Here is a 26,912-nt window from a genome sequence, read left to right as displayed (position 1 = left end):
TCTTTGAGTCTGAATGTGGGCACCCAGACAGAAACAGTTATTTGTCTTATCTATAGGCAATCTCGACGCACTTTCTCAAGGTAATGAACAGTGCATTCAAAGATACATGTTCAGTTTGTATAAAGTCCTTTGGTGCCACTAGCTTAAATGGTAATCAAATTGAAAGATACACAAGCAGATATGCAGTACGTGCACACAAACACACACACACACACACACACACACACACACACACACACACACACACACACACACACACACACACACACACACACACACACACACACACACACACACACAGTCACATCACAGCGGGCCGAGCAGATGTTGTGCTGAGCGACAGGACAACCTGTCCCTGTGTTCCACCAAATCTCTTCGAAATATTAATACGGCCTAGTTTCCAGAATGAGTCACAAACATGTCCCCGTTTCTAAAAAGTCCTTCAGCCTCTCCGTTACCTCTGAGCATGTAAAAGTGTTTCCCAGGGCTTCATACAGAGACACTGCTGAGGGGAGGATAATTGAAGTGGATGCTCCCCTGTGGAGAAGTCATTATGATTGGTTCTGGCCTGATGAAGGGTGGGAGGAGGCCCCGTTTTCTGCTCGTCTCTCTCTCATAAAATAGAGAAAGACAATCCTGGCTACACTTAGTAGCACAGAGAGAAGCACACCGGGAGGAATGAATTGAATAAAGCTATCAGGGTGGTATCGTTTAGATATTTCACAGTTTATCTTTGTTTTCTGTGCTATGGCGCTGTAACTCAACCCTTTGTAATTTGTACAGAACATAAACTATCAGCCCCCTCCCTAACCGCCTGGGATGGAGAGAGAGTCCAACTAGAGGGCATTTCCATAAACACACCCACACATACACACACAAACAAACACACCCACACGCACACACAGTGAGAAGCAGGACCATAGGGATGAGTCAGACTGCCGTGGGCAGAGACTGGCTGGGTTATCTGGGTAAATTAATGCGTAAAGATGGCAGGAGTCTACAATTGAGAACCATTGCTTGTTATTATTACAACTAAACGAACAAAGAAGCACACAGAAGACATAAAACCCAGACAGTCCAGACGCTTTGTTTGCACCTCTTTAATTATCGTCTCTCACAAGCAGGTAGTGATCTCTCTCCCTGTTCCTTCTATTCTCTGTCACCCTCTCTCTCCTTTGTTATGCAGATTTGTTGAACATGTATTTTTAGCTATTACTTCCTTTCGAGGACAGCTGGTGTGAACTGATCCAGCACAGTGAAGCATGTCAAAATATCCAATCTTTTAGCCAGATTGTTATGCCTTACTTGGTATGCAGTTTCACATATCTTTTTATTACCAACTGCAAATCCCATTTGCTTTCACTTGTGCATGCTAGTTGACTGAAATGGGTCATTGTGTATCTAGCCTGAGGCATCAAGATTAGTAACATGTTGATTTTTTGTTTGTGTTTCTTTTCCTCCCGTCAAGACGAGGGTTTATCACCTCTCTGGATTTAATACAGTAATCTGAAATGGAAAAAAACCGAGCTGCGGAAAAGAACAAACGAACATGAACCATGTTTAAACTGTTCAATTAGGGAGGGTACTGTCATCTCCCTGTCAAGGTGTCACACGAGCTACAGTACATATGAAAGCAGTGGGGTTTTGTCTCCTGAATCAGCACCGACTGTTAATCTCTGTCTTTGTGATCTGAATCACCATCAAACGCACACATCACACAGACTACCAAGGACAGAGCAAAGAGAAATTAGTCCTGAATCTTTTGGGTACCTCTTTGATTCCTCCTGTGAGCCATCTGCAAGACCTGGATGTCTGCAACCTAAGTTTATAAATAGCCCTCTGATATTCCTCATGTAGGCCGCAGTCACTCACACACAGATGTGGGCCAGAGTATTGAATAAATAATGCTTACTGGGGATTGCCACTGCAGAAGACTTTTTCCCTTTATGCACAGCTTTAGCACAATGTGGATGTTTTTTTGTATTTATGCGACATATAGTATCATGTTTCTTAATGCGTCTGGGGTCCTCACCCAAAACAATGACATGGGGGTTGGAAAAGGCTTCTTTGGTTGCTCATTTTGACTGGTAGCTTTAACCTGATTGTATATCCTGTGACCTCATAACTGTGATAACCAGGCTAAATCTTATAATACAATGCTGCAGGCTTTCGGTAGCCTCATAGCCCAGATCAGATGTCAGCTGTTATAAGCATGAACTTACTGTATATGCATGTGTGCTACCGAACATCTGTGTACGCCTGCATATGAATGTGTGCATGTGTGTGTTGATCCACTTAAGTTAATCAGCTGACAGTTCAGTATTGATGTGCCGAGGCACACAGAGCTCAGCGCTGAGTGGTGATGAGAATATGACAGTAAGTCACTAGGTGCAGCTTTAACTCATGAGTCCAATAGATTTAATGGACATGTAAAGACCACCATAGTGGAAGCAGGGAGCTCTGACTCAGCCCTCTGTGGCTGTGGCAATCATGATAAAAGAACTCTGCTGGAGCCTCACAACCAAAAGCACAATACTGTTACAGCATTGTGGGAAAGATTCAGACCAATTGCCACACTTTTCTCCATGCAGATGATGAATGAAGTTATGGGTTGATCAATACTTGCATGCATGAGCATTGTTTGGCTTGACTGCAAGGGTGTGTGTGTGTGTGTGTGTGTGTGTGTGTGTGTGTGTGTGTGTGTGTGTGTGTGTGTGTGTGTGTGTGTGTGTGTGTGTGTGTGTGTGTGTGTGTGTGTGTGTGTGTGTGTGTGTGTGTGTGTGTGTGTCCTATTGTGTGCCAGTCCAGACAGTGCAGGGAAAGAAAGCTGGATGTGGGATTTCAAAGATAATCTCCCTACCAGATGGCAAAACATCCCATATTCCTTTTGAGGTTCCCTACGAGTGTGTGTGTGAGAGTGTGGATCCTCACACACAATTATTATTGGACCACGTGACACGAGCACGTATGCTAATAACAACCGTAACGTCACATTAATCCAGTGACCTGGTTAAGCCCCCAACTGAAGGAAGTGAGTGTGGGAGGCAGGGAGGGGGGAGCTCCCAGAGAAGAGAAAAGAGAGAGGAGAGACAAAGCGCGCTCCCTCTCTCTCTCACACACACACACACACTCATTCAACTCCTGAGCTGCAGAGTGGAGCGTAGCTGAGAGGAGCAGAATGGGAAGTGGGGGATAAAAGCAGAGAGGCACTTAGGACCGGTGTTGGGCTGCTGCATACACACACACACTGACATCACACTTCTTTCCTCGTACACACCCACGCGGCAAGCTCGCGTGAACCCCGGCAGCCAGGCTGGACGGGACGCCCAGGACACCCACCTCACAAACTCGCACACATGCTCGCACACCCACGGACACACACACTCTGGAGCGTACGATGGTGGTCCAGGGAGTGGTGACGCCCGGGAGGACCCGCCGGCTGATGCTTAAACTGCCGGTGGGAACTCTCCGGAGGAACAGTGGAGAGCGGGTAAGACACAAGCTTCCTCTGTCACACTTTCTCCCTTCTTCTCTGACTTTGTGTCTCCCTCCTCGCTGTGGCCGTGTCTTGCCGTGCTGTTGTGTGTGTGTAATTGGGATTTAAAAAGACTCTTGGCTAATCCAGGGGGTGTTGTCAGATTTGAATTGGTGGAAAGCAAGTCAGGAGCAAAGCTTTTAATCTCCACAACCGGACAATACTTCTGTGTGTTTCTCGTGCTGTCAGAGTATGTCAGTCTCTCCAGAGCTCAGTCTGTCTCTGTCACTGCTAATGTATTTCACTGCAGTCCTCGCTTTTTCAAGGTTACAGGGGGAAGTCTCACTGAGGGAGTGCTGTCTTTGAGTGCAGCTTTTTTTCCCGTCACTGTCAACACAATTGAACTGACTTTTAGCTCTCTTTTATGAAGGAAAGCCATTCCTGGCCTCGTCCTCAATGTGGTCCAGGACCTGGGGCTTTTTACACACACATTAGGAATCTGGTTGGCTTCCAGGAATCAGAAACTTCAGTGTTAGTGTAAATCTGGTGGGTGTGGACTGATGGCAGAAGATAATAGTTTTCCAGCCGAGCTTAAGACATGGAATGTGTTTTGCTAAGTTAACCTTTACTTCCGAAGAAACGACAGGCTGTAACCTGCCAGGTGATTCACCTCTTTTGCTCCTTCACAAAGTTGTTTTCACCATGAGAGAGCTGCGTGTGTGTGTGTGTGTGTGTGTGTGTGTGTGTGTGTGTGTGTGTGTGTGTGTGTGTGTGTGTGTGTGTGTGACAACACAGCAGCACTCAAGTTTTGCAGCTGTGAGTGTAATTGTGTTGCATTCATTCTGTGATGCACATCAGAACTCTTTGATGTTGAAAATGTACCGGTATTAAGCGAATCAGATTTAAGTAGAGTGTGTGAGCAGCAGGTGAGGAGCCAGCTGGGCTTACAGGTCATTCAAACTGCTTGCCCAGATATCACGAGGTGCCTATTGGATCATACAAAATAGATTAAATCTCCCTTTTAAAAATGTAATTCTAATCACATGATAAAATGTGACTTTGGTTTCCTTAACACGCCTGCCCACGAGTGAATGTGACTTCTCACGATCGCTGGCCTCTTTGTAGTTCTCTCTTTGATTGATTATTACACAGAGGACACAGTATTACACATACTGTGCATCATTAATGACCCAGTATGGCTCCTATATATTGGATGAAAAGAGCGTTCTCTTTAACAAGCCCTGGACATACTCTCACTCTGCTTCAATACAAACATAAGTTCTATAACCTTCACCTCTCCTCACACAGAAACACATACAACAAAACGTGGTTCCTTCTGTAGTCAAGTTGCACATAAAGTAAGCAACTTAAGTTAGAATGTGTTGTTCTGATGCTTCAAAGTCTCACTTAAGGTTGTTTCTTTCATTTCTGTAGTGGCTGGGAAACTGATTAACTCTGATTAAACTTGCTGGCTGTCTTGATTGGAACAAACTGAATATTCACTGTCCTTTTCAGAGAAGTAATTGCTATTGTTTGATTGGCTGGATCCTGTGCACACACACACACACACACACACACACACACACACACACACACACACACACACACACACACACACACACACACACACACACACACACACACACACACACACACACACACATACTCAATCAAATCACCTTAATTAATGGAGAAAAGCTGATTTTCTCACACAGGGATGGAGGGAGGTCTCTCTCTCTCGCTCCCGACTGCATTCCCTTTCTCTGCCTCCCATTCTTCGTGCAGCCAGCTGTGTGCAGACGGACTGGAGGGGGATTACTTGTTGTGATTTACATACACTCACTGCCAGTATTGTATTGTTGTGCTGGAAAAATGACTGAATAGATGGATGTGCATCAGTTTGCTGTATAAGGCAGTGAATGCATCAGATTTTCAAACTAGTTCATCACAACAACACAATTCCACACGGTGTTTTCTAAACCATCAGACTGTGGGACTAATACCTGAGGCTATGTGAAGACTGATTGTCTGTTGGATTATGACTTTACCTGCCAATGTCCTCACTGAACCACTGGAAATACTCACTTTTACTCACAGCTGCAGCTTTGTCCTGCTCAGACTTTTCATGTTAGATAACTCTTTTTGTCATCATCCAATCTCATCCTTATGCAACTGCATGAGCTGCACCGAGGGGAAACAGAATACAGAAACAAATCTATCTAAAAGCTGGACGTTTTGCCCTTGGAAGCTAAAATGCTACATCATTTAGCTTTTCCCAGTGCAGAGATTGGGTGTGCATTGCTACTTTCCCCCAAAACCATGAGCATGAGTTGAGTTGTTTGAAAGATATTTTAAAATAAAATCCCCCTGATTGCTTTTCACCTCCCAGATTGCAGAATACAAAAGGCGCACCACCTTCTCATCTGTGCCCTGCCATCATTTAATGCAGATGAATGGCTTTACGTCTGTCAGTCGTTTCTGATGGATGTGGGTTTCTATCACAGTTAATTAATTGAGTTATACCTACAGGGAGAATATAGTCCATCTTTTTTCACGGTCAACAGCTATGACACATCTGAACAAAACATGCCTCGTTAACTCCAGAACAATAGGACATGAGGCAAACTTGATTGCTCCCCTTTTTCTCTATGAGTCACTTTCTTTTCAGTAACACATTCCCGCCTTCTACTCCTTGTTAGTGTGGCTCAGAAGCCTGTCTTCATAGCTAGACTTCTCATGCTTTTTTTTGTGTGGTGGGGGGTTCTGAACACATGATAAACATTTCACATTTGAGGTGGAATCGCTCTCCAAGGAAACATGTTGTTGTCAGGGGCACCACAGGGGAGCGAGGGGTTTAAAGGTGGGAGGGATGGATCACTGTCGGAGAAGTTCACACAGGCACACACATCTAGAGAGACTTAGACACGTGAGTGTGTTTCAAACACACTCACGAGTGGAATAGGAATGCAAACACACAATAGCATGACTGTAATTTACCACAAAAGCAGCCAGGCAGGAGGTGAGACAGGAATACCAATCGATCCTCGTTACCTTTTAACATCTTGTCTGCATCAATCACAGAAAAGGTCAACGCTGGACTCCGGCAGTTTGAGGGTCATGTTGAATCTACGTTTGTATCTCATCAGACTGATCGAATTGTCTCTACATTAAAGTCAAGATTCATTTAAGCAGCAAAGTGGATGTGGACAACAAAGGAACAACATTCAAAATGAGTTCCTGTTTAGTTTTGTTCTAACATCCCTCAGTTCAGGTCTCTGAGTTTTTTTACCCAGCATCGCTACAGTATTGATTCCCAGGGATCTCAACCTGCCCTCAGGACTGTAGGTGAGAGAGCTGTGGTCAGCCAGTCCAATTAAGGAGACAAAGAGAAGGGGAAAGAGGGGAAGAAGGAAAGAAAGAGGAGGGAAAAGCTACAGCTAAAGGCTCCTGAAGGCCCCCCTTGCACCACACCCTGTTTGGCATGAAAGAGGACCCCCCTTTTCTCCCTAAGGCAGCTCACAAGGAAGAATGTTTTTGAGCGAAATAAGAAAGGGGGGAGCACATGGGAGACTCCCACCCTGCCTCTTTCATCACTCTCTGCTATGAATTTTTTTTTGGCCGTCTTTTATTCCCAGCCAAAATCAACTGGCAGACCTATAGACACACAGCACAGCTGCGTACAAGTTCAAAGTAAATGTGAACAGAGCACGATTCAACAATGCAGAGATGATCGCCTATTGACTGTGAGTGATGGCTGAAGGAGCCAGTGGGCTGCTGATAATGTGTTTCCTTTATGGAAACAGTTTGCTGGCGGGGTAACTATGGTGAGGGTGGACACCTCCGTCCTCTGCCAAAACATCCCTAGTGGATGAATGGATGTGAGCATGTGCCCATCCTCTGCCACCTTCATGCAGAGAGAAGAATGATTTCTTCATTATCCCTGCTTCTCTTTTCTCAGAAATGACTGCGCAGAATCCTTTTAAGAAAGAGAGATGGAGCAGAGAAAAAGGAAAATATACGAGTGCGTGTTGATGGGAAGAAGTCTGTCGAATTCCAATCATCCCCCCCGACAGGATGTGGATACCCCCAAATGTTCCCTAAATATCCCGGCACAATCTGTGCTCTTTGTTAGACAGAGATAACACGACCCACTGTCTGTGACTCACTCACATGAAGGGGTTTATTCATAATGTGTGTGCGTGTGTGTTGTACAAGTCTGTGTGTGAAGCATAAGAAGCATAGAAAGGAGGGTTGGGCAGAAAAATATAGAATTTATGTTGTGAAGAAAAGAAAAAGATCATTCTTAAAGATGTTGCAGTAGTGTATATGTGAGGGGTGTGTGGGTGTGTATGAGTGACAAAGAAATAGAGCGGGAAAGGGTTAGAAAGAGAGAGAGAGATGCAGTCTCTTGTTTTCCCGTGGGTGTACTGCAGTAACATAGTAATCCTCATTAATATTTATCTGCAAGGCAAAGTGGAGAGAATGATTAGCTTGAGAGTGTGTGTGTGTGTGTGTGTGTGTGTGTGTGTGTGTGTGTGTGTGTGTGTGTGTGCGTGTGCGTGTTTTCTGGAGTGCACGCCCCTTTGTGCTTGTGTGTATAACATATTACAGCATATAACATGAACTAGGTCAACTTCTATACTTAAGAGACTAACAAATCCTCATACTTCAAAGCTTTTGTGTCATCGTGGGGGTTTCTCACTGCAGCCGTGCACAGTAAATAGTATTTTTTTATTATTCCAAGCACACATATTAAACCCAAAGATCACGCACATTCTCACACATACAAAGCCATGAAGAAGCTACCCGCTTTCATCCCCCTCTCGAGTCACGTTATGTTCTGTTATTGATTTCCCTGCTTGCACCTCTAATACAATCACATTAAACTAGACTGATCGGAATTGAATTTCAGGCTGGGTCTATACAGGTATGTCACTTATAATCTCGGTCACAGTGTGTGTGGGTGTGTTGCAAATGAGCCTTTAAGAATATTATGCCTGCAAAAGATACCTGTTTGTTTTAAAGTCAGAATAAGTTTAGAAGTGTACCTGTACAACTTCACCTGTGTGACAAAGGCTTTTTATCTCCTCTCCTAAACGGTTTTGGTGAATTTGTGTTCAGTAGTGCCTCAGCTGAGTGTTCTTGTGAATGTATAGTGTCTGTGACCCATTTCCCTCCACTGCTCTCCCTCTCTCCCTCTTTGACTTGCCTGCACTCTAATATAAAACGCCTGAGTGGAGATCAGAGAGCAGGAGGAAGATTCCGAGATAGAGAGAGATATGAGGGAGAGATGAAAGAGTGAGAGGGACGGAGAAAGTAAGAGGGTGGAAGATAATACTGAGAGCAGGAGATGGAGTCAAGAAAATGAACCCTTTTCCTGTTTCCTGTCTGTGTCAGGACCTTACTTCTGACTGGGTTTGAAGTTTATTCATAATGAATATGCGGATAAAAACGTCTGAGAAATAATAGAATACAATGTCTTGCTTTTTTCTAATCATTTCTCCCCATCACAAGGCGGATTGTGACATCCCAAATGAGGTTTTCTTTTCTCTGTCTTGTTACTGTGGTAACCGCCGGCCAGCTGATACTGTGGTGCTGACTGTTTACATCACAGGGCCTGTGTGACCTTTCCCAGGATTCAACGGGACATTGCACACACAGAGAATCATGGGAACAGTGCGCTGTCACACCTAACCTCCCGCCCCTTTCCCCACCACGACAAATATTTACACCCCTCGTAAATTACAGTGTCTGGGAGGTTAAAGTCTCCAGCATTCGTGTGTCGCCCCGTCTAAACCCTGATTCATTTTGGAAAATTCACACTAAAGGAATACCGCACATTCCTCATGGGTTTCTCAAGACACCACTGAGAGCAATGGGAGGCCCTGAGATAGAGGGAAACTGTGGAAGAGGGGATTTTGAAGAATGTGTTTGCGAAATACAGTAAGCCTAGGTTCAACATTGGGAACTAGGATGCAATATATTCATTGAGCAATCTGTGGAAAAGACGGAGAGAAATAGAAAGTGGCAGAGAGAGAATTAAAGAAAGTATAAACTTTGTATAGTATACTAAAGTTGATTTATGCTATGGCCGTAACTCATTCATGGTAATATTGACATGCAGCAACAAACAAGGCTATGCGCATCATACATTTTATAGGCACACACACACACACACACACACACACACACACACACACACACACGCACACACACACGCACACACACACGCACGCACGCACGCACGCACACACACACTCACTCAGCAGTACACGAGTGACCTCTTGCATCGATAAAGCCCTCCATTAATCAGTGTGGGCTACCAAAAACCATTTAATCCACCTACAGGCAGATAGGGTTTGGTGGGAAGGCAGAGAATTACTGCACAATTCAGTCATTGCATTCTCACTATTGATCAAAGCTTTCAGAGGAAAGTGAAAATAGAAAATCAGCTTGGCTATATAAAACCATCCGATATTTCAGCTTGTATTCTGTTTAAGTGTTAAGACTGACATAAGAAGTCCTTAGTGGCACAGGAGATGAAGAAATGTCTGTTGGAGCTGAAAAAAGGCATGTTCCTGTGCTCGATTTCAGAATGATTTAAAATGTTTATCCCGCACAAACCAGTGAACATAGATTATTTAAGCTGTATGGTTTTAGCAGTATTAGTAGGCCAATAGTTTATTACAGGCTGGCACACACAGACTGTAGCCTTGGCATTGGTTGTATGTGGGGGTTGTATTGCCTCCATGTGGCCATTGTTGCACATGTGTTTAAGCAAAATATAAGATAAGCTTAACTGTGGATTTCTCAAATAAACAATCAACTTTGATGTCATTAATCATATTATGATTGGGAATTTGGTTGAAGAATAATGTGGGGAGTAGTAGAGTAGCAGATAAGAAAAATATTCATGATTGTTTTGGGAGTCAGGTCAGGATACTCCAGCCTGGGAAAAACTGGCTGAGAGGAAAAACATCACCTTTTTTATAAACATTCTGGCTACGATCCCACTGCTGTTATTTGGTAGCATACTTGTGAATTTGGGGACTAGCGTTTTATGCGTGTGTGTGTGTGTGTCTTCTTTAATCATTCAGATAATATCCAGTCAGAGCAGGTGAGAGGAGCTATGCAGCCTGAACACACACCCCTGCCCTGTCTCCTTTAAATGTGAAACAGGGAGAGAGCTGTTGCTTTCAATCTCTCTCTGTGAGCTGCAGTTAGTGAGTGCATATCGCTTTAAAAACAACTAGCAGTCAGGGAGACAGAGACCGGCTGCATTTCCTTAGTGGGAATGTTTGTGTTTGTGGCGCACAGACCAACGGACGAAGGGTGCATTGCTTCAGGGAGAAAAAGTGGAGAGGAAGGAGGGAGGAAGAGTCAGCAGGGGCCACTGGCTGTGTGGGACGGGGACAGAGGGACCAGCAGGGTTTGACCTTGAAAAAGGCTTCAGACCACAGAATAGTCGAGAGAGTGAGAGGACAGAGAGAGACAGAGGACACAGAGGAGACTATATCTTTGGCTTACCTCTGGAGCTGACCCAAATATTCTCTCCTTGTGGTGGCATCAGGAGGACAACAGAGGCTAATTCCCTCTAATTGCCTGGGCCTCTGGATTTGACCTGTAATGACTCACCTGGGCTGATAAATGAATGAGATGCCTGTGGATATAAACTCTTACTGCTGCATTTTACACACCTCGGGAGTTTCAAAGAGTATGCAGTGAGGTCAGTAATGGAGGCTGTGAGGTTTGGTCTAGACGAGGCGGTTTGCACTCGGCATGGTCTGCTGTGGACTCTCACCTCGACAGCCCTCCGACGCCTGTGTGTGCATGCAAGGAACCTGCCTGCACCGCTGCATCTTTTACACACACACAGGTGTGCGTCAAGGCCACTCTATCAGGTATGCTGCAACTCACATACACACAACAGGTACCCATGCAATGGAAACGTATTAAAACTTTAATTTAGAATACTTAATGAAGCAATTACAGTATATTTGCAACCACCTAAAATATGCAAGCTGTGCCACCTAAAGAACTACCATTAATTAAGCATCCCAGCATTGTGTCAAGGTTTGGGACCGGAGGAGACAAACCTCCGTGAACAGTGAACAGTTTATACTGAAAGCGAGGTACAGTATGTCCTGCAGGCATGGACAGAAACGGGGGCTTAACAGGACTGATTTGTTTAATTAAGCACGGAGGATAGAACTTGGAACTTGGTTTGATGGTGTGGCAGTGCAGTGTTCCTGCTTGTGAAATTGGACACTTGCGGAAATAGTTTTATACCACAGAGCTCAGGTGAATATGGAGTGTGGTGCTGCCAAAAAAAGAGCTTTGTTTCACATTGTTGCTCTGTGTGGAGAGTTCCTTTGGTAGTTTTTGTTGTGCTCAGGATGCAGAGCCTTAACAGGAAGTTGTGTTGCTAGGGTCGCTATAAAGGAGACGTAACCAAGCTGTTAAGCTGGTAAGTTTTTCTATGGATATGTGAAAGGGGGAATCTTGCACACAGAACACACACAGACACTGTTTTATAGGCTGTCGGTTACCATGCCTCCATCGCCTTAAACATTCAATCTAACTCTGGTGGCGCATTAAATGTGTCCTCTTGGTGAAATAATTATCCTAATTGTGTTACTAAAAGCAGTTTTCTCTTTTGTGCCTTGTGTTTTCCTAGCTGTGATTCAGCAAAATGCTTGATCAGTATTCCCTTCAACATGTCTGGATTGATACTCAGTGCTTTCATGGAGCCATTAGTATTCCCCAGGCGTCTCACCTGCCCTGTATGCAGCTGGAACAACCAGGACAAACCCAGCAGTCTCACAAAGTGAAACTTGCACACACTTTAGCACATACAGCATCAGTGAAGTAACTTTAATACATGTACCAAGGTAAACCCAGACACATCGTGTGTCTTTTCCCGTCCTCTTGCCCTTATTCCTTTATTCTCAAGAGGGGATTCAACTGGATTGTTATTTTAACTTTTGTCTTCAGATGTGTTTTTATATGGCTCCTACGTTTAAGGATCCTGAGGGAGGGCAACACAATCAGAGGAAACTGAAATAACATACCAGAACCTCCCTAAGACAAATCTGTCCTTAACACCCCCTCCTGGTTTAGAAATGCACAACTCCTTTCCATCAGATGTCTTTTAGCCTTTTCCCTTACATCCTCTGGATAACTGCTGAGAAGAGCAACAAACAATATCTCCCCCTGGTCTGATGAAGTGGTACGGTCCAAGGTGGTGCTGTTAATAGTGGAGGGAGTTGCAAAAGTAGGGAAGGAGGGGTCACTGTGTCAGGCTGCAGGGTGGAGATATCCCAGGCTCTCTGAACTGCCTCCCTGCCTGGCTTCCTCTATTACTGTTAATGAGATACCCAGCCACACACAATAGAGAGAGACAGACAGAGAGAGGGGGAGGACTTTATATATTTATATTTTATCACCCCGTTTTCACTTTCTCCACTCAGTTTTAACCTTATTCTTTCATCTTGACATAAAAATACATTTCCACTCCAGTGCGCTGACCTTGACTTGGTCCCACATGTCACTGAAACTCTATTTTAGCTTTTTCCCTTAAATTACTACTTCATCTCTTATTTAACTCTCTCTACTCTCTTTTCAACTCTCCCCGGAGAAGACATCCATCACCAGCATTCCCACACACTCAACCAGGACACCAGTCCAGTCATTTTACTGGTGCTGCAGTGTGTGACACATACGTCGAGGTGATCAATTTACACCTCACGTGTTACGCGGAGCAGCGCCCGGTGTGATTTAGCCGCAGCATTACAGTAACCAGCAGACTGAAACATTTGCGAAGTGTTGTTTGCTCACATGTCTCTCATGAGAAAACGCAGCCGCGTGTTCACACTTTCAGACATCAAGCTGAGTAATATCGACTGTAGTGCCTCTAGTCACACATTTTCCTCTGGTGGTATGACCCTTAAAGAAGGGTTAGCACTGTTAGGCGTGTGAGGGCAGTGCTCTGCTGTGCTGTTAACAACGCCTCTGGGTAATTGTGCATTGTGTCACTTCTTAGGTTGATTTAAAAAAGGATTTGATTTCATCCTTGGTTCTTTCATCTCTTGTCATTTTCCTACCAGTCCCTCCTTATCTCCACCCTACCCCATCCTACAGGCGGGATATCCTGCATGGGGAAGCAGGGTTAAGGACTATAGCAGACACAGGTGCTCCGACTTCCCCCTGAGTCGCAATAATTCCTTATCTACCTGTATTCATCACAATCCTGCAAATCACAAGACTTACTACGAGCTGTCATTTTGTTCTTAATAATGTGAAGTGACATGTTGTTGAGCAAAGCCGTCCTCAGCGTGTTCAACATCCTCGTATCCTAGATAGACGGAGTTTATTTCCTGTTAGTGGGCTTGCTAATAACTGCAGCTGACAGGATGCTGGCTCTCCTCGGTGTCAGATTAACTTAGATTCAAGCTGTTTCCTAGCAACCCAATTCCACTGTAAAGTTTTATACATATTTAAAATCTTGCATTATGTCACATCTATCATACATATTCATTAGTCCTCACTGCTCCGTTAATTGCAGGCTCTCATGCATTTAGGAATGAAGCCCGGGCCAGTTTACTCCCACTGAGCTCATCTGGTCCTGTTTCCTGTGAGAATACTAGCGCTGTCACTGATCATATTCATTTCCCACTGACGAGTCCCAGACCATTGATACGAGGCGGAGACACAGCAGAAGTCTAAAATAACCCAGATACACAATCCCCCCTCTGTCTAGAAGCTGGATCATTGGTGTTCCTTCTGTTACTTCCTTTGTTTTTGTTCTGATAAGCTTTTAGAGCTCAGTCAAACCATGGTGTTTTCAAGCAAGTGGTTTTCTTGGAAGAGCTGTCCACTGTGATTGCCAACAGCTCCCCTGAATCATGACGTGATTGTACTCGGCTCAGGTTGTTAAGCCTCTATTACTCTCATGTTCAATATGTCATTTGTTCGCATATTCCACTGAAGCAATCGTAAATAGATAGACTCATGACGGGCAGGCAAATATCCAGATAGGGATTTCTGCATGTCCTTGTTAGTTCCCAGTCTTTTTCCCTTTTTCCGTGTTTTCCAGCCAAGTAATTATTAGATAGAGGCTGGAATTGAACTTGTGACCTCCTACTGAAGAATGTTGATCACTCTCCCTGTCTGGCAGGCATCTTGGTTCTTATTGCCAAACTCAGGATCCGTTAGTGGGAAAGTATTTTCCCATAACCGTCGTTTGGTGAGGGGAGGGTCGGGGAGCCAGATCGGACATTGTCTCAACTATTTCCAGCACTTTGTTTATTTTTTTTTGTAATTTTCTAATTTGTTTGCAACGAGCCGTAGGCATGTTTGTGTTTGATATCCCTGCATACAAACACCCCTGTGTGGATTCTGTTGGTGGTTGAAGCTGTTTACAGTGTCTCCCTGGGGACAAGGTCTTATTCGCATAGTTGGTCTGGAAAACATTTCCACTGCTCCATTCCCAGGTTTATCAAATACCCAGTGTGTGAGTGTAAATGAGTGTGTGAAAGAAGAAAAATGGAAGAGGGGGCGTAGGCTTGTTGATGTTTGATGTCTTAATTCAAGGTTCCTGTAGAGATTCATCAACAGTTCAACCATGGGAAACAATTTCCTCACCGATCCATAAATCATAAATGAAGACAAAAATTGCATCTGTCACTCATGTTTTGTTGATATCAATGTGTTTGACGAGTCGCCTGGTGATTTGCAGGCCTGTCATATGTTAAAAATGGAAAGCACAACCCCCCTCCTCACTCATGTGCCATGTCATTTAGATAGTGTGCACCATAAGCTTCTTAGCCATGCTATAATCTAATTTATGTGGTAACGTGTGAATATGGCACACTACTTGATAGGACGGCCACTATAGCTAGATTAATTACAGACGATTGCATGCTCACAGCGTGCCACAGAGTCATCCCAAAGGACTACTCAGATTCTCAGATTCAAGGCCTTTTATTTATTAAAACAGGATGGTTTTCCTATTTTGGCTTTTCCAGAAAACTCGCAATGGAAACCACAAATTATTGTTGCATGCAACCCAAAAATATTCACAACATAAGCCCCACTGACAGTGTTTTTGATTTCATATAAAAGAGATTGCCAGATTTGAACACTGTCCCGGATATCAGTTGCCATGTTGGAGACTATTCAGATGTTAAACATGATGAATACATGGATTGTAGAATTTAGCTTTTGGGTTATTGGGCCATGGTTGAGCGGCCTACTGGATACATCTGGCTGGTATTCCTCTTAATCCTCTAAATGTGTCTGAGTCGTGGCCAGAGTCAGAACTGAGTGGCCAGAGCGGACACAATATATGTTTTTTTGGAGGTGGTCCTCTCGGTCTGAGAAAAGTGATAGGTTTAACTGTGGCATTAGTGATGGGGATGTAAGGGTTTACAATGTTTTAGGTTCAGAGGTTAGGCCCTGAGTATAGAATAGTAATCCCAGAGGATTACTAGGGGAATCTGTTGAATATCTGAGGAAATCCCTCTCAGAGACTCCCAGATCCTCTGTTTGTATGGATATTATATCCTCTAGGAGTGTGTCCACATGTGTTTACCGAACAGTGGTTAAAAGTTGGGTATGTGTGTTCACTTTTAGATATGTGAGGAAATGTCCCCTTTGCCTTAAATCAAAACGTCCCAGTTTACACCAGAGCCAGTCTGAGCACAGTTTGTATCCCTATAAAGACAGTTTATAGATACTGGACCCCTTACTGGATTAGTCCCATTTGTGCTGAATGAGAGTGGGAAATGTGATGCATGTGTGTTAGGACAGGGTGGGGCTTAATTATTGATTTCCCTTATTCCTTTAGGCAGGCATTGTCAGCCACTGCACTGTGTTTAATAAGTCATAATCTAAAAGTGAAAGCTAGAGGACTCAATTTTGACTCAAACATTTGTATATATTTATGTCCTTAAATACTTCTAATGCGTCCGAACCCTCTGTCTCTATCAAGTATGTACACCTGCTAAATATTGCATTCATAAATTGGTTAGTCTGGTTTGTGCGAATATCAAGGTTTCCAAGGATCATAACAAACAGAACAAGCTTTGGACTGAGAATTCAAACCACAAAATCTTAACCCATTCCTCCTCTATAACCCTGGCACATGATTGATCAGGTGTTTTTATGTAGTAAGCAAAAGCTTTCCACCTCCTACCTACAGATTCTTGCTCCCCCTGAGGTGAAAGGGCCAAATGAAAGACATTCAATACCTTTACAATGACGGGTTCTACTTTGGACAACAGGAATTTCACATGCACGCGCACACGCACACCCACAGACCACACACACTTGCCAAAGGGCTCTCCCTGCAGATGAGCTGGGTCATTTTTCATTACCTTGGCTCGGAGGAATAAGAGTGCAGTATTGGAGCACAGTCACATTGAGCCAAAGCAATAGAGGAATAAATCCCCACAGCTGAGCGCAGTGGAGGTAGACGGGACAGCCTGCAGGACAGAGCCTGTGGTGGGGCATATAGCTCTTTTCCACTCCACTATCTGTCATCAGAGTAGCTTGGACAAGGAGCGCCTTGGTAGCCGAGGGGCCTTTGTTGCATTACTCCTCTACTATGTCCCTCCATTTCTTCTTTCAAACGTAGCCTAATACCACAGACTAGATCCTGGGGGGAAGAGGAAAGAAAGTCTTTATTATGGATTCTCTGTTTGTCCGCATCCTGATATCCGGTTTATTCCAACTTCCTGTCCTACCTGTCTGCTTTATCCTTTTCAGACTCCTCTCCTGTGAGTGCCTAGCCTTGTTGTCATCACTGTTGATGTGTAATTCTGTCTCACTTCTGTATATCCTTTTACATCAACTGAGCCATTATAGCCCCAAGAGTAACACCAAGATGTTTGACTTGGAGGTGATGAGGTGGAGTGAAGGTTGGGGGTGTTTGTCTTTGTAAAAGTGTGAGTACATGTTGACAGTGAAAAATTCCCTTGTCTTTTTCATACATAATACTGTTGTCGGCTGTATTGAGTCTATTTCTGAGGGAAACATCCATAGCATGCCTCCAAATTTCAAATGTATACCCCTGGGTCGTACCTTTGCCTGTTACAGTGTATTACCATTGTCTTACAGTGCCTCCTCCTCTAAGTGCCCTACATTTCTGGCAGAGAGTGCATGGGGGAGACAGCTCAAGCTCCTAGAAAGTTGTCATGACAACTTTTGTTTGCATCCTAGGTTGGAGAGCATGGGGGAGTGAGGCTCGTCAAACACATTTGAGTGTGTGTGTGTGTGTGTGTGTGTGTGTGTGTGTGTGTGTGTGTGTGTGTGTGTGTGTGTGTGTGTGTGTGTGTGTGTGTGTGCTTTACAGTGCAGGTTGTGTCCATGCCTCTTAGCTTGAGAAGTAAGTGCTTTTAAGACCTAAGAGTTATGTGGATGGAAGCTCACCGAGCTCCTGTAAAGTCGGGGCCTTGAATGATGTCGTTCTGTGGCTGTCTCCCTAATTAGCTTGGAGGGTCTTTGGAGCCCCTGAAGGACACCAACCGCGCACACACACACACACACACACACACACACACACACACACACACACACACACACACACACACACACAGGGCAGAATTAGCAAAGAACAGAGGGGATTTGTGCGCTTTTAACCCAAAAACCCCTTTCTCCTGTCCCCTGCTGTTCTGGTCTCAGGGTACATGTTTAATAAGCTAGCAGAATACATTAGGACTGTGACACGCGCACACGCACACACAGACCACACATACTTATAGAGCTTTCAGACAGGACTGTTTAATATTCAGCATGCTAAATGATTGGAGTGTTTGGTATGCTATCCAGTCACAGGACAGGGGATAGAGGCCGCTGGAGTTCAGCCGCTCTGCAGTACAGCCGCTCTGCAGTACACAGTGCCCTTGAGTTTAGGCAGTGTGTTTTTGTGTGTGTGTGTGTGTGTGTGTGTGTGTGTGTGTGTGTGTGTGTGTGTGTGTGTGTGTGGTAGTTTGTTTATTAGAAACTAAAAGAAAGACAGAAGAAGTAGCAGCAAAAAAGGGAAGTCAACAAGGAAGATTCATCAATCAATGTAGTTTGACTTAATTTACAGGAGTACACACACACACACACACACACACACACACACACACACACACACACACACACACACACACACACACACACACACACACACACAGCATCCTGCATCTATATAGGATACTTTTAGCAGTGCAGAACCAAATACCCCATGCTACGTCACTTTGTCTTCCTGCATGCATAGCTAAGAGTATCAGTGAACACAGGGTCACTCAGGTCTACGGTGATTTCTCACTGTGTAAATTATAGATGAAGAGAGGAGGTGTAAGGGTAAAAGATCCTTCCCCTGTGAATGACTCTCTCTCACGCACACACACACACACACACACACACACACACACACACACACACACACACACACACACACACACACACACACACACACACACATACATACATACATACATACATACATACATACATACATACATACATACATACATACATACATACATACATACATACATACATACATACATACATACATACATACATACATACATACATACATACATACATACATACATACAGGCACACACTCACAAAGACAAACTGAAAACCTCAAACCTTGGAGATCAACCTCCATGATCACTGAGACTGTGATTCATTGAGATAAAAGTCTCAAAGACATGACATGACATCACTCGTACCTTTTTGTCCTGAACCACTCTGTTCTTCTTGTTATGCTCTCAGCGCTCTGGCTCCCCCTCTCGCTCCTTTCACTGTATGCTCTGTCCTTCATCTGAAGCTACTTTAGTTATTAAAACACCTTATATCCATTTCATTTAAAACACAGAGTAAAGGTTTGGCCGCTTTTTCCGAGGACATTCATCGAGATACAGACACAGACTGTTTATCAACAAAGTGTTCCCTTCGGACTGGAATTTTAGGAATGTCCCAATTTGTGTCAGTGAATGGGAAAAAAAGCTCCTGGAAGAGAGGGAATCGTTAACTGTGGAAGAAAGGGAAGCTTGTCCCTCCTTTGGGAAATAGGCAAATTGGAATAATCCCTTTTGACTATTTTGAATACAGATAATCGCCATGAAAAAGCACAGATGTAAATAAGACATAAAGTGCAAACACATTCAAATGTTTTGTGGCATGCAAAAAAGTAGCCAGTATGGCTCGCTCTCCAACACACATACACATTGTGGTGCAGTAACGTGCACTGTGCCCATTAAAGGCTTTTTTTTGTGTTGGATATCATCGAAATAGACATTTGCTGTGGTTTCATTTTAGAGCTTTCTCTATGAAATCTTACTTCAGGCTATATGTGAATGTATATCCACATGTTTAGATCTATATAACCCAGTTTTTTATCAGGCAGCTACAAAGTAAATAAAATGCACAGCACAAGATAATCCTCCCACTGCTATGACATAGTTATTTTACATAACCGCTCAGTGGGAACTTGGAAAAGAATGCAAACTACATTTATAGACCTTTAGGAATTTTTCAACAAGGTGAGGTTGTAAGTGTTCCAAATAACTCTCTGCAACCTTGTATTCTTCTTTCTCCAACACAAAACAGAGTCATTGTAGATCGCTTGCAATTTAAGATTAGATAAATTATACTTTATTGATCCCAATTTGGGAATTATTTTAAAGAACCATTAATGTATTGAAACAAAATGTACCTGAGGCAGAGATGATTTGTGTGGATTCAGCACAACTAAAGTGATTAGGATTGCACATAATCTACTATACAGTTATTTCTGAGTTTATTGTGTCTACTGAACGGCTCACAGCAAAGTTCCCACATTCACACAAGAACATCCATGTCAGATTTAGAGAAACTTGTGATTCTGTGTAAAACTATGAGGAAAACGACATTTTCTTAAGTCTGGGAATGGTGCTTTGTAGTATAAATGGGTTACAAAGCAGAGTTGGCTACAGAAATATCTCCAGTTTGTTTGAAGTGCCAGTGTGTTTCTGATTTTAAAAACGCCCTAACTGGAACCACATTTCAGTCCCAAAGTCACTCACGGACAGGGAGGGTGGAGCTCATAGACACACACTCACACACACATACACACGCTTGAACAAACAGAACAGATCTCTCCCGGTCAGTCGTTTCTCTAGACATTCTTGGCTGCCTTTTCATGACCCTCCCTACTCCGTCGCATTCTGCCGCTACATCGAGCTCTGGATGGAGAAGATGGATTTGGCCCTGCTATTATTTTTCCATCAGCTTTTCAATAACCCATTCAACCGACACTATAGACTAGAGTATTGAGAGCCACAGTGTGTTTTGTTGAATCTTGTGTTGTAATCTAATCTGCACCACATGCAGATACTGTTACATTAAAACTGACGACGAGTCATAAAGCCTATTCAGCTACGATGATCTCAGTGTCATAAATCACCGTAGGACTGCTGGTGTCAGACCATGCTTGCTCTCAAAGTGACGTGTTTAAGAGTGTTTGTTTAGTCTGCATACATATGGGAGAGATGCAGACAAAGACAGACAGAGTTAGACAGAGAGCAAAAGCATGGTGTGTGTGTGTGTGTGTGTGTGTGTGTGTGTGTGTGTGTGTGTGTGTGTGTGTGTGTGTGTGTGTGTGTGTGTGTGTGTATATATGTGTGTCTGAACTCCCTACCGCAGCGTCCTACAGTCAGGGTTAAAGAGATTCTCCATCTTGCTTCAATTAACCACTCAGCGCTGTTTATATCACATTCCACCAATATAGGTTACCTTTTCCAACACAGACCATCTACGCCCGTTCCCCTGCTCGACCCTAAAACCTGACTCTGATACCCACTGCCTGTTAAACCCACCTCACCAATCCAGGTCTTTCCCCTTTGGAGCCCTACACCATAAAAATACAGCAGATCAGCACCTCATTACGACCACACCTCAGCCTGGAATAGAAGCCCACCGGCTCCATAACAGGGCTCTGTCAGGGCCCAGATATGTCACACCTAAAAGTGTTTCTCACCTTATGGGTCTTGGAAACACCCTGTGTAGGTCATTGAAAGGTGACCATGTAAAAGTTAGGGAAGTTAAGGGCCATGAGTATCGGGCAGCGAGGTTCACTAAATCACAGCTGTTTGTTATTGTTCCTTCCTGCCCTGCTTCCTTTCTTCCTTCCTTTTCCTCTCTGTGAAGCTGTCTCCCGTCGGTAACTGGAGCTCCTAACATCCATTCCAAACAGGAAAAATCATTCAAAAACTCATGGAGTTTAAGTGTTCAGGATCTTCCTAGTGCATTTTTTGGCCTTCCTCTTTTTTTCTTTGTCAGTTTACCCCATTCCTCCTCTGCATTGTCCCCTTCTCTCTACCTCACATGCATTGGCCAAACAACAGGCCCCTTGTGATAGCAAACTGAGGAAGTTACCAATAAAGGGAGATATGTATTTGACCGGAGAAAGCGAAGGAGGAACGGGTGTGTGTATTAAAGCCAAAGAAAGAGTCATCTGGAGATGTTTAAGTTGGACAGGCCAGTTTCCGGTGTCTGGAACAGGCCAAAAATATCCAGAAACAGACACATCCAGCAGGGAGGGGAAAGGATACACCTCCTCTTTTCTCATGTGACCTTCTACATTCAGCAAAATAAGCTGAATTTTGGGCCTGCAGGATAAGCTTTGGTAGCAACAAAACTGTTCAAGCCAAGCACATTACATTTAATTGCATCTTCATTTTGCTTAATGTCTGGGAATGGAGAATTCCAGATGAATCCTGCAAATGTAGGACTATAAATCGGCTGTTGTATTTCCAATATTGTGCAACTGCATTTGGTTTAGACAAACTGTATTTTCTGACAGACTGATCTAAAAAGAAAAGATGATCTTTAGACAAAAATTGGTCAAGTATCCTTGATGATGACTGCTTAGCCTGATTGTACTACATATGTATGCATACTGTTCATGTGCTACATGTGGCCTCACTGTATTCATCATGTGGGGATTACTCATGTTGTAAAACAATAATAGAAACAGACAAGCGTACGCTTGCTGAGTTTAACAAATACTTTACTGACAGTGGGTATAGGCTTTGCTCTGCTTTCAAAGCCCACACTGGTGTATGGTTCCACAAACTGGACTGATTTTGTTATGTTTACAACCTGGTGGTCTCAACGGCTGCTGCTGCTGCTGCTGCATAAGGTGAACACAAGTGCCCAATTTAGGTCATACAAAAAAAAACAGTCACTCCAACGGCTGCAGTGGACTGAAGGCCAGTCACCCAAGCCAGTAAACCTGATAAGTCAGGAAGTGACAGGCTAGAAAGATAGAGACCGATCCAGGGATGTAAAGTTCTTATTGAATCTCCTACTTTTTAGCAGAGCCATTTTAGGCTTATGGATATAGATCAAACACAAACCTATGTTGCTGTAAAGTAATAAAACATAGGAGGACTGGGTCTTTCGAGGCAGCTCAATCTCCCTCACAAAGCCTTATTTCTGTAAATACAACTGATTTTACACAGCAGGCAGAGTGTATCAAACTGCTCATTGTTAGGTATCAGTGCATCACTTGTTTTAAAGGCAGGGTATTAATGTGCTCTGCAGACACAGATGTCTGTTTGGGTTTGTAGACACACACACACACACACACACACACACACACACACACACACACACACACACACACACACACACACACACACAGCAGGGAGAGAGAGGTCTGCAGTTTCTCATGGCTGTGAGCTGCTGCTGCAGAAAATGTCCCCTCATCTCCTCCTCTCCCCGCCCCCACATCTTGCCTCCATTATTCCCGTGTTTTCGAAGCAACTCTGATGACAGCGAGTAACATAGCTGGAAGTGAAGGCAGGCTGGAATACGCTCGACCGTTAACAGTTTCTTCCGCTCGTCCCCCTCGGTTGCTGACCGTTGGTACGGTCTCGCGCTATCCGCACGTTCACTCACCGTTTGTGCACGGTGCCGGTGAGAGAAGAGAGGGGGGTTAGTCGACCAGGACTAGACCCGTGAGAAGCTCACTGACTTCGGAAGGAGGGAGGAGAGCAAGCCGTGGAAGAGGCTGCACGGTCGCCAAATTGTCTCTACATTAGAAAGCGAGGACCTGAGATGTAGCGTCTCTGGTGAATAGAAGGGAGCTAAAGAGAGCTGCGCCGCTTCACGTTAACTAATGGTCAGTAACATGGATGCTGATGTGCCTCTTCCTCTAGGCCAGCCGGGAAAACGGGTGTTTTTTGACGATTTTCTGGCAGTGACACGACTCGTTTCTTTCTGGGATTAATCATTTGTTTTTTTGAATATTTTTCTCTGCTCTTGCAGACGGTTTTTGTGTGGGAGCATTGCAGGGGGCGTTTGTTTGCAAGGTAACTAACTAATGATAACGTTAGTGCTGTGGCCAGCAGTGGACCAGGCATCACTGTCAGCTAACTGTTTGTGTGTGTGTCTGCTATTTGGGTGTCCGCTCCAGCAACATAATTAAGCATTTTGAACATGGCTGCTTTATTCATTGTTCATTGTCACGTTTTGTCTTTTGATATCACCGTGTCATGCCAATGAGTCAGGAATGAGGTTGTTTCATATCCAATACAAACCTGACTAGTAATGGGTAAGACATTTTGGTGGGTTACATGCAGAATGAATCACACACCAGGGCAATACCACATGTGTTTGCCTATGTTTCTCCCAGGTTATTTTCTCTCGGATGTAATGTCCACAGCATGCATTGGTTAGAGCAAAGATGCTGTAAATATATTCAGTGGTTTTTATCATAAAATATCCTGTACAGATATCTGTCTTCACTGTCTCATGGTGTAGCAATATTCCACATGTTCCTTTTTTGTATTGAGTGTAATTGGTAGAAGCTATTCATAGAAACTTTATTGCATTTGGTTTCATGGTGGAAATAAACTCAGTAGCATGTGTCCAATCCCACAAAGTGAATTTCAGGACTAAAACCAATAAGCATCTGTCTCTGCCAGATTGAGCTCCCTAATTTTAGCCTGAAGGCAGTGATTTGTTACCTTGACGTTAAGGTTCGTACAATTCCCAGGTGTCTCAAGCTGTGTGTGTGTGTGTGTGTGTGTGTGTGTGTGTGTGTGTGTGTGTGTGTGTGTGTGTGTGTGTGTTCTCTGTCTGCATTGCAGTTAAAGGTATTCTGCAGACAAAATACAAAAGTACAGTAGGATGTTTGGTCAGTACTCTAGCCCTTCTCTTCTTTAGCCAGCAAAAAAAGAAAACTGAAATTAAATATTTGCATAATAACTGTGCACCAACGTTGTATACACTAGGCATCTCAGGATTGTTATACTTTTTATATTTGTCTGGAAATAATCATGTTTACACATATGATCCTCCACTCAGTTGCCATGACAGTACCACTTAAATCAGTGTATACAGTATAAACATGAAAAGTTTTGGAAAGATAATGTAACTCCATGAAAGGACATGAAAACAAAATAAATATTGAAGTGTGTGTGTTAATGTGTGCACAGGTGCACCCAATCTTAAACCCTCAAACCACAGGAGATCAATGGTGAGAGGGAGGGCAAACGAAACCCTTCAAAGTAGAACTAGAAGCTGCACTCACACACACACACGTACACACCAACACACACACCCCAGTAATCATTCAGCAGAGTTCACACAGAGATGAGTGTTAAGACACAACTCTGTCACTCCTCTCCCTCTATTTCTCTGGTATTTTCAGCTCTCTGCTAAAGCTGCCACCTGGATACAAGCTGGCATAAGCGGTGAGAAAGTAAGAGTATGTTATTCTCATGTTGTGGACACACCCTTACCAAATTGCAAGTGCCTCAGGTGGCCAATGTGATCCGTGTGGTGAAGAGTTACAAACCGGTTACGCTTGCGCTTGTGTTTATGGCATCTACGTTTGGAAGGGCTTTCTCATTCCATTTTTGACAATGATTATGTCCCTCCACCTTTCTTTCTTCCCCTTCTCCAATTGTTACCCTCACACACCTCCCCCTGGTGTCCCGCCCCTTTTTCCAGATGTGAGGGGGGGGTGGGAGGAGCCAGGGGGTATTTGTGTTCCTCTGGGTCCCCGCTTCCTGTGAAAATTGTAGAGAAACTCCACATGTGCTGAAAACACCAGAAAACACAAACAGACAAATGCTGAATACTCTGCTTTGAATTTGTCAACCTAGTCCTCTGATTGTTTACATTTTACCCTGCAAGCACATTTTAAGACAGCTTTGAATAATTGGCTTGGGTTTTTCAGTTGTAACAGGTTTTATCTTACTTGTGTGTATGTGGCACATATTTACAACAGTTGACTATTAAACCATTGCACCTGCTTCAGTGTTTACACTTGAACTTGGCAGACGGATTATCACTTTATTAGCGGCTCTACTCTGTAAACTTTGTATCAACAGCGCAGAGAAAAAAAGTTACGATTTTTAGCGTGCAGCTTAATTTATTGTGGTCAATGAAGTCCACTGATGGATAATGGATTTCCTGCTCAAGAAGGAATGCTAGAAATGTCAGTGAGGTAGAGAACAGCGCAGGACGTTGTCTCTATTGGCCCATTGTGTGGGTTCAGCTAACCTTATTAAGAATTCACTGAGATAACTAGCAATGCACCAATACAACGTTTTAGTCCCAGTTACAATACCTGGGCTATAAGTATCTGTTGTATACAAATCTTACAGTCTGTATCGCATATTGCTTTATGTCTCACTGTGTTGAAGAGACTGGGATCATAATATTTTGTGTAAGCTAACATCAGACTTGATTTTAAGTTAACATTGCTTTCATAACTTTGTAAAAACCAGCAGAGTTACACATTGACTTTCCAGATTTAGAAAGTATATTGACGTAGCAAGCAAGAAATACCTCAAAACTGTTGTCATATTTGTTGTTGACCAATCTACTGGCGTGCTGCTGACAAATGACTTAGTATGCGTATTTGTAACCAGATACTTGCTCCAACTAATTGAATCATCAGTATTGGCTTATTTTGATCCATTTAACACCCTACTTTTAAACTATATTAATATAACATGTAATATTTTTAAACACATTTTTGACTGGAATCCCTTCTTTCTTTTTGTCTGTTTTTCTCAGATGACGGAGGGGAGGCGATGTCAGGTCCATCTGCTGGACGACAGGAAGCTGGAGCTGCTTGTACAGGTGAGTCTCTCCTCCTCGAACCCTCTCGCTCTACCCTCTCTTTTTTCCCTCTCTCTTTCTTCCCTCTCTCTTTGCAGACTCTCCTTTCCTTAGAGCGAATATGCAATGTGTGGTGTCCTCAGGGACTTGGTTACTGCTGACCCAGGGAAATTTGGTCAGCAGTAGGTGACTTTGCTTTTTCTTAATGCTCATCTGATCCTTCAACACACACACACACACACACACACACACACACACACACACACACACACACACACACACACACACACACACACACACACACACACACACACACACT

At 43.7% G+C, this 26,912-nt stretch overlaps 1 protein-coding gene across 9 annotated transcripts in view; it reads left to right on the top strand.

The window, feature by feature from the left end:
• Positions 1-26,912, top strand: part of frmd4a (FERM domain containing 4A) — a 123,982-nt gene that overhangs the window by 63,552 nt on the left and 33,518 nt on the right. For 3 of the 9 annotated variants that reach the window (XM_010794058.1, XM_010794060.1, XM_010794059.1), the window contains exons 1-2: positions 10,833-11,376; positions 26,549-26,614. In XM_010794058.1, the coding sequence (XP_010792360.1) occupies positions 11,209-11,376; positions 26,549-26,614 (234 nt within the window). In that variant the 5' untranslated portion in view covers positions 10,833-11,208. Of the gene's footprint in view, positions 1-3,128; positions 3,491-10,832; positions 11,377-23,459; positions 23,640-23,673; positions 23,830-26,548; positions 26,615-26,912 lie in introns of those variants that run through there. The other 6 variants (XM_010794064.1, XM_010794065.1, XM_010794062.1 and 3 more) reach the window with 4 other exon arrangements.

Source organism: Notothenia coriiceps, unplaced genomic scaffold (assembly GCF_000735185.1).
Source record: "Notothenia coriiceps isolate Sejong01 unplaced genomic scaffold, NC01 NC01_scaffold00037244, whole genome shotgun sequence".
Taxonomy (NCBI): Eukaryota; Metazoa; Chordata; class Actinopteri; order Perciformes; family Nototheniidae; genus Notothenia; species Notothenia coriiceps.
This window is presented reverse-complemented; position numbering and strand designations above follow the sequence as displayed.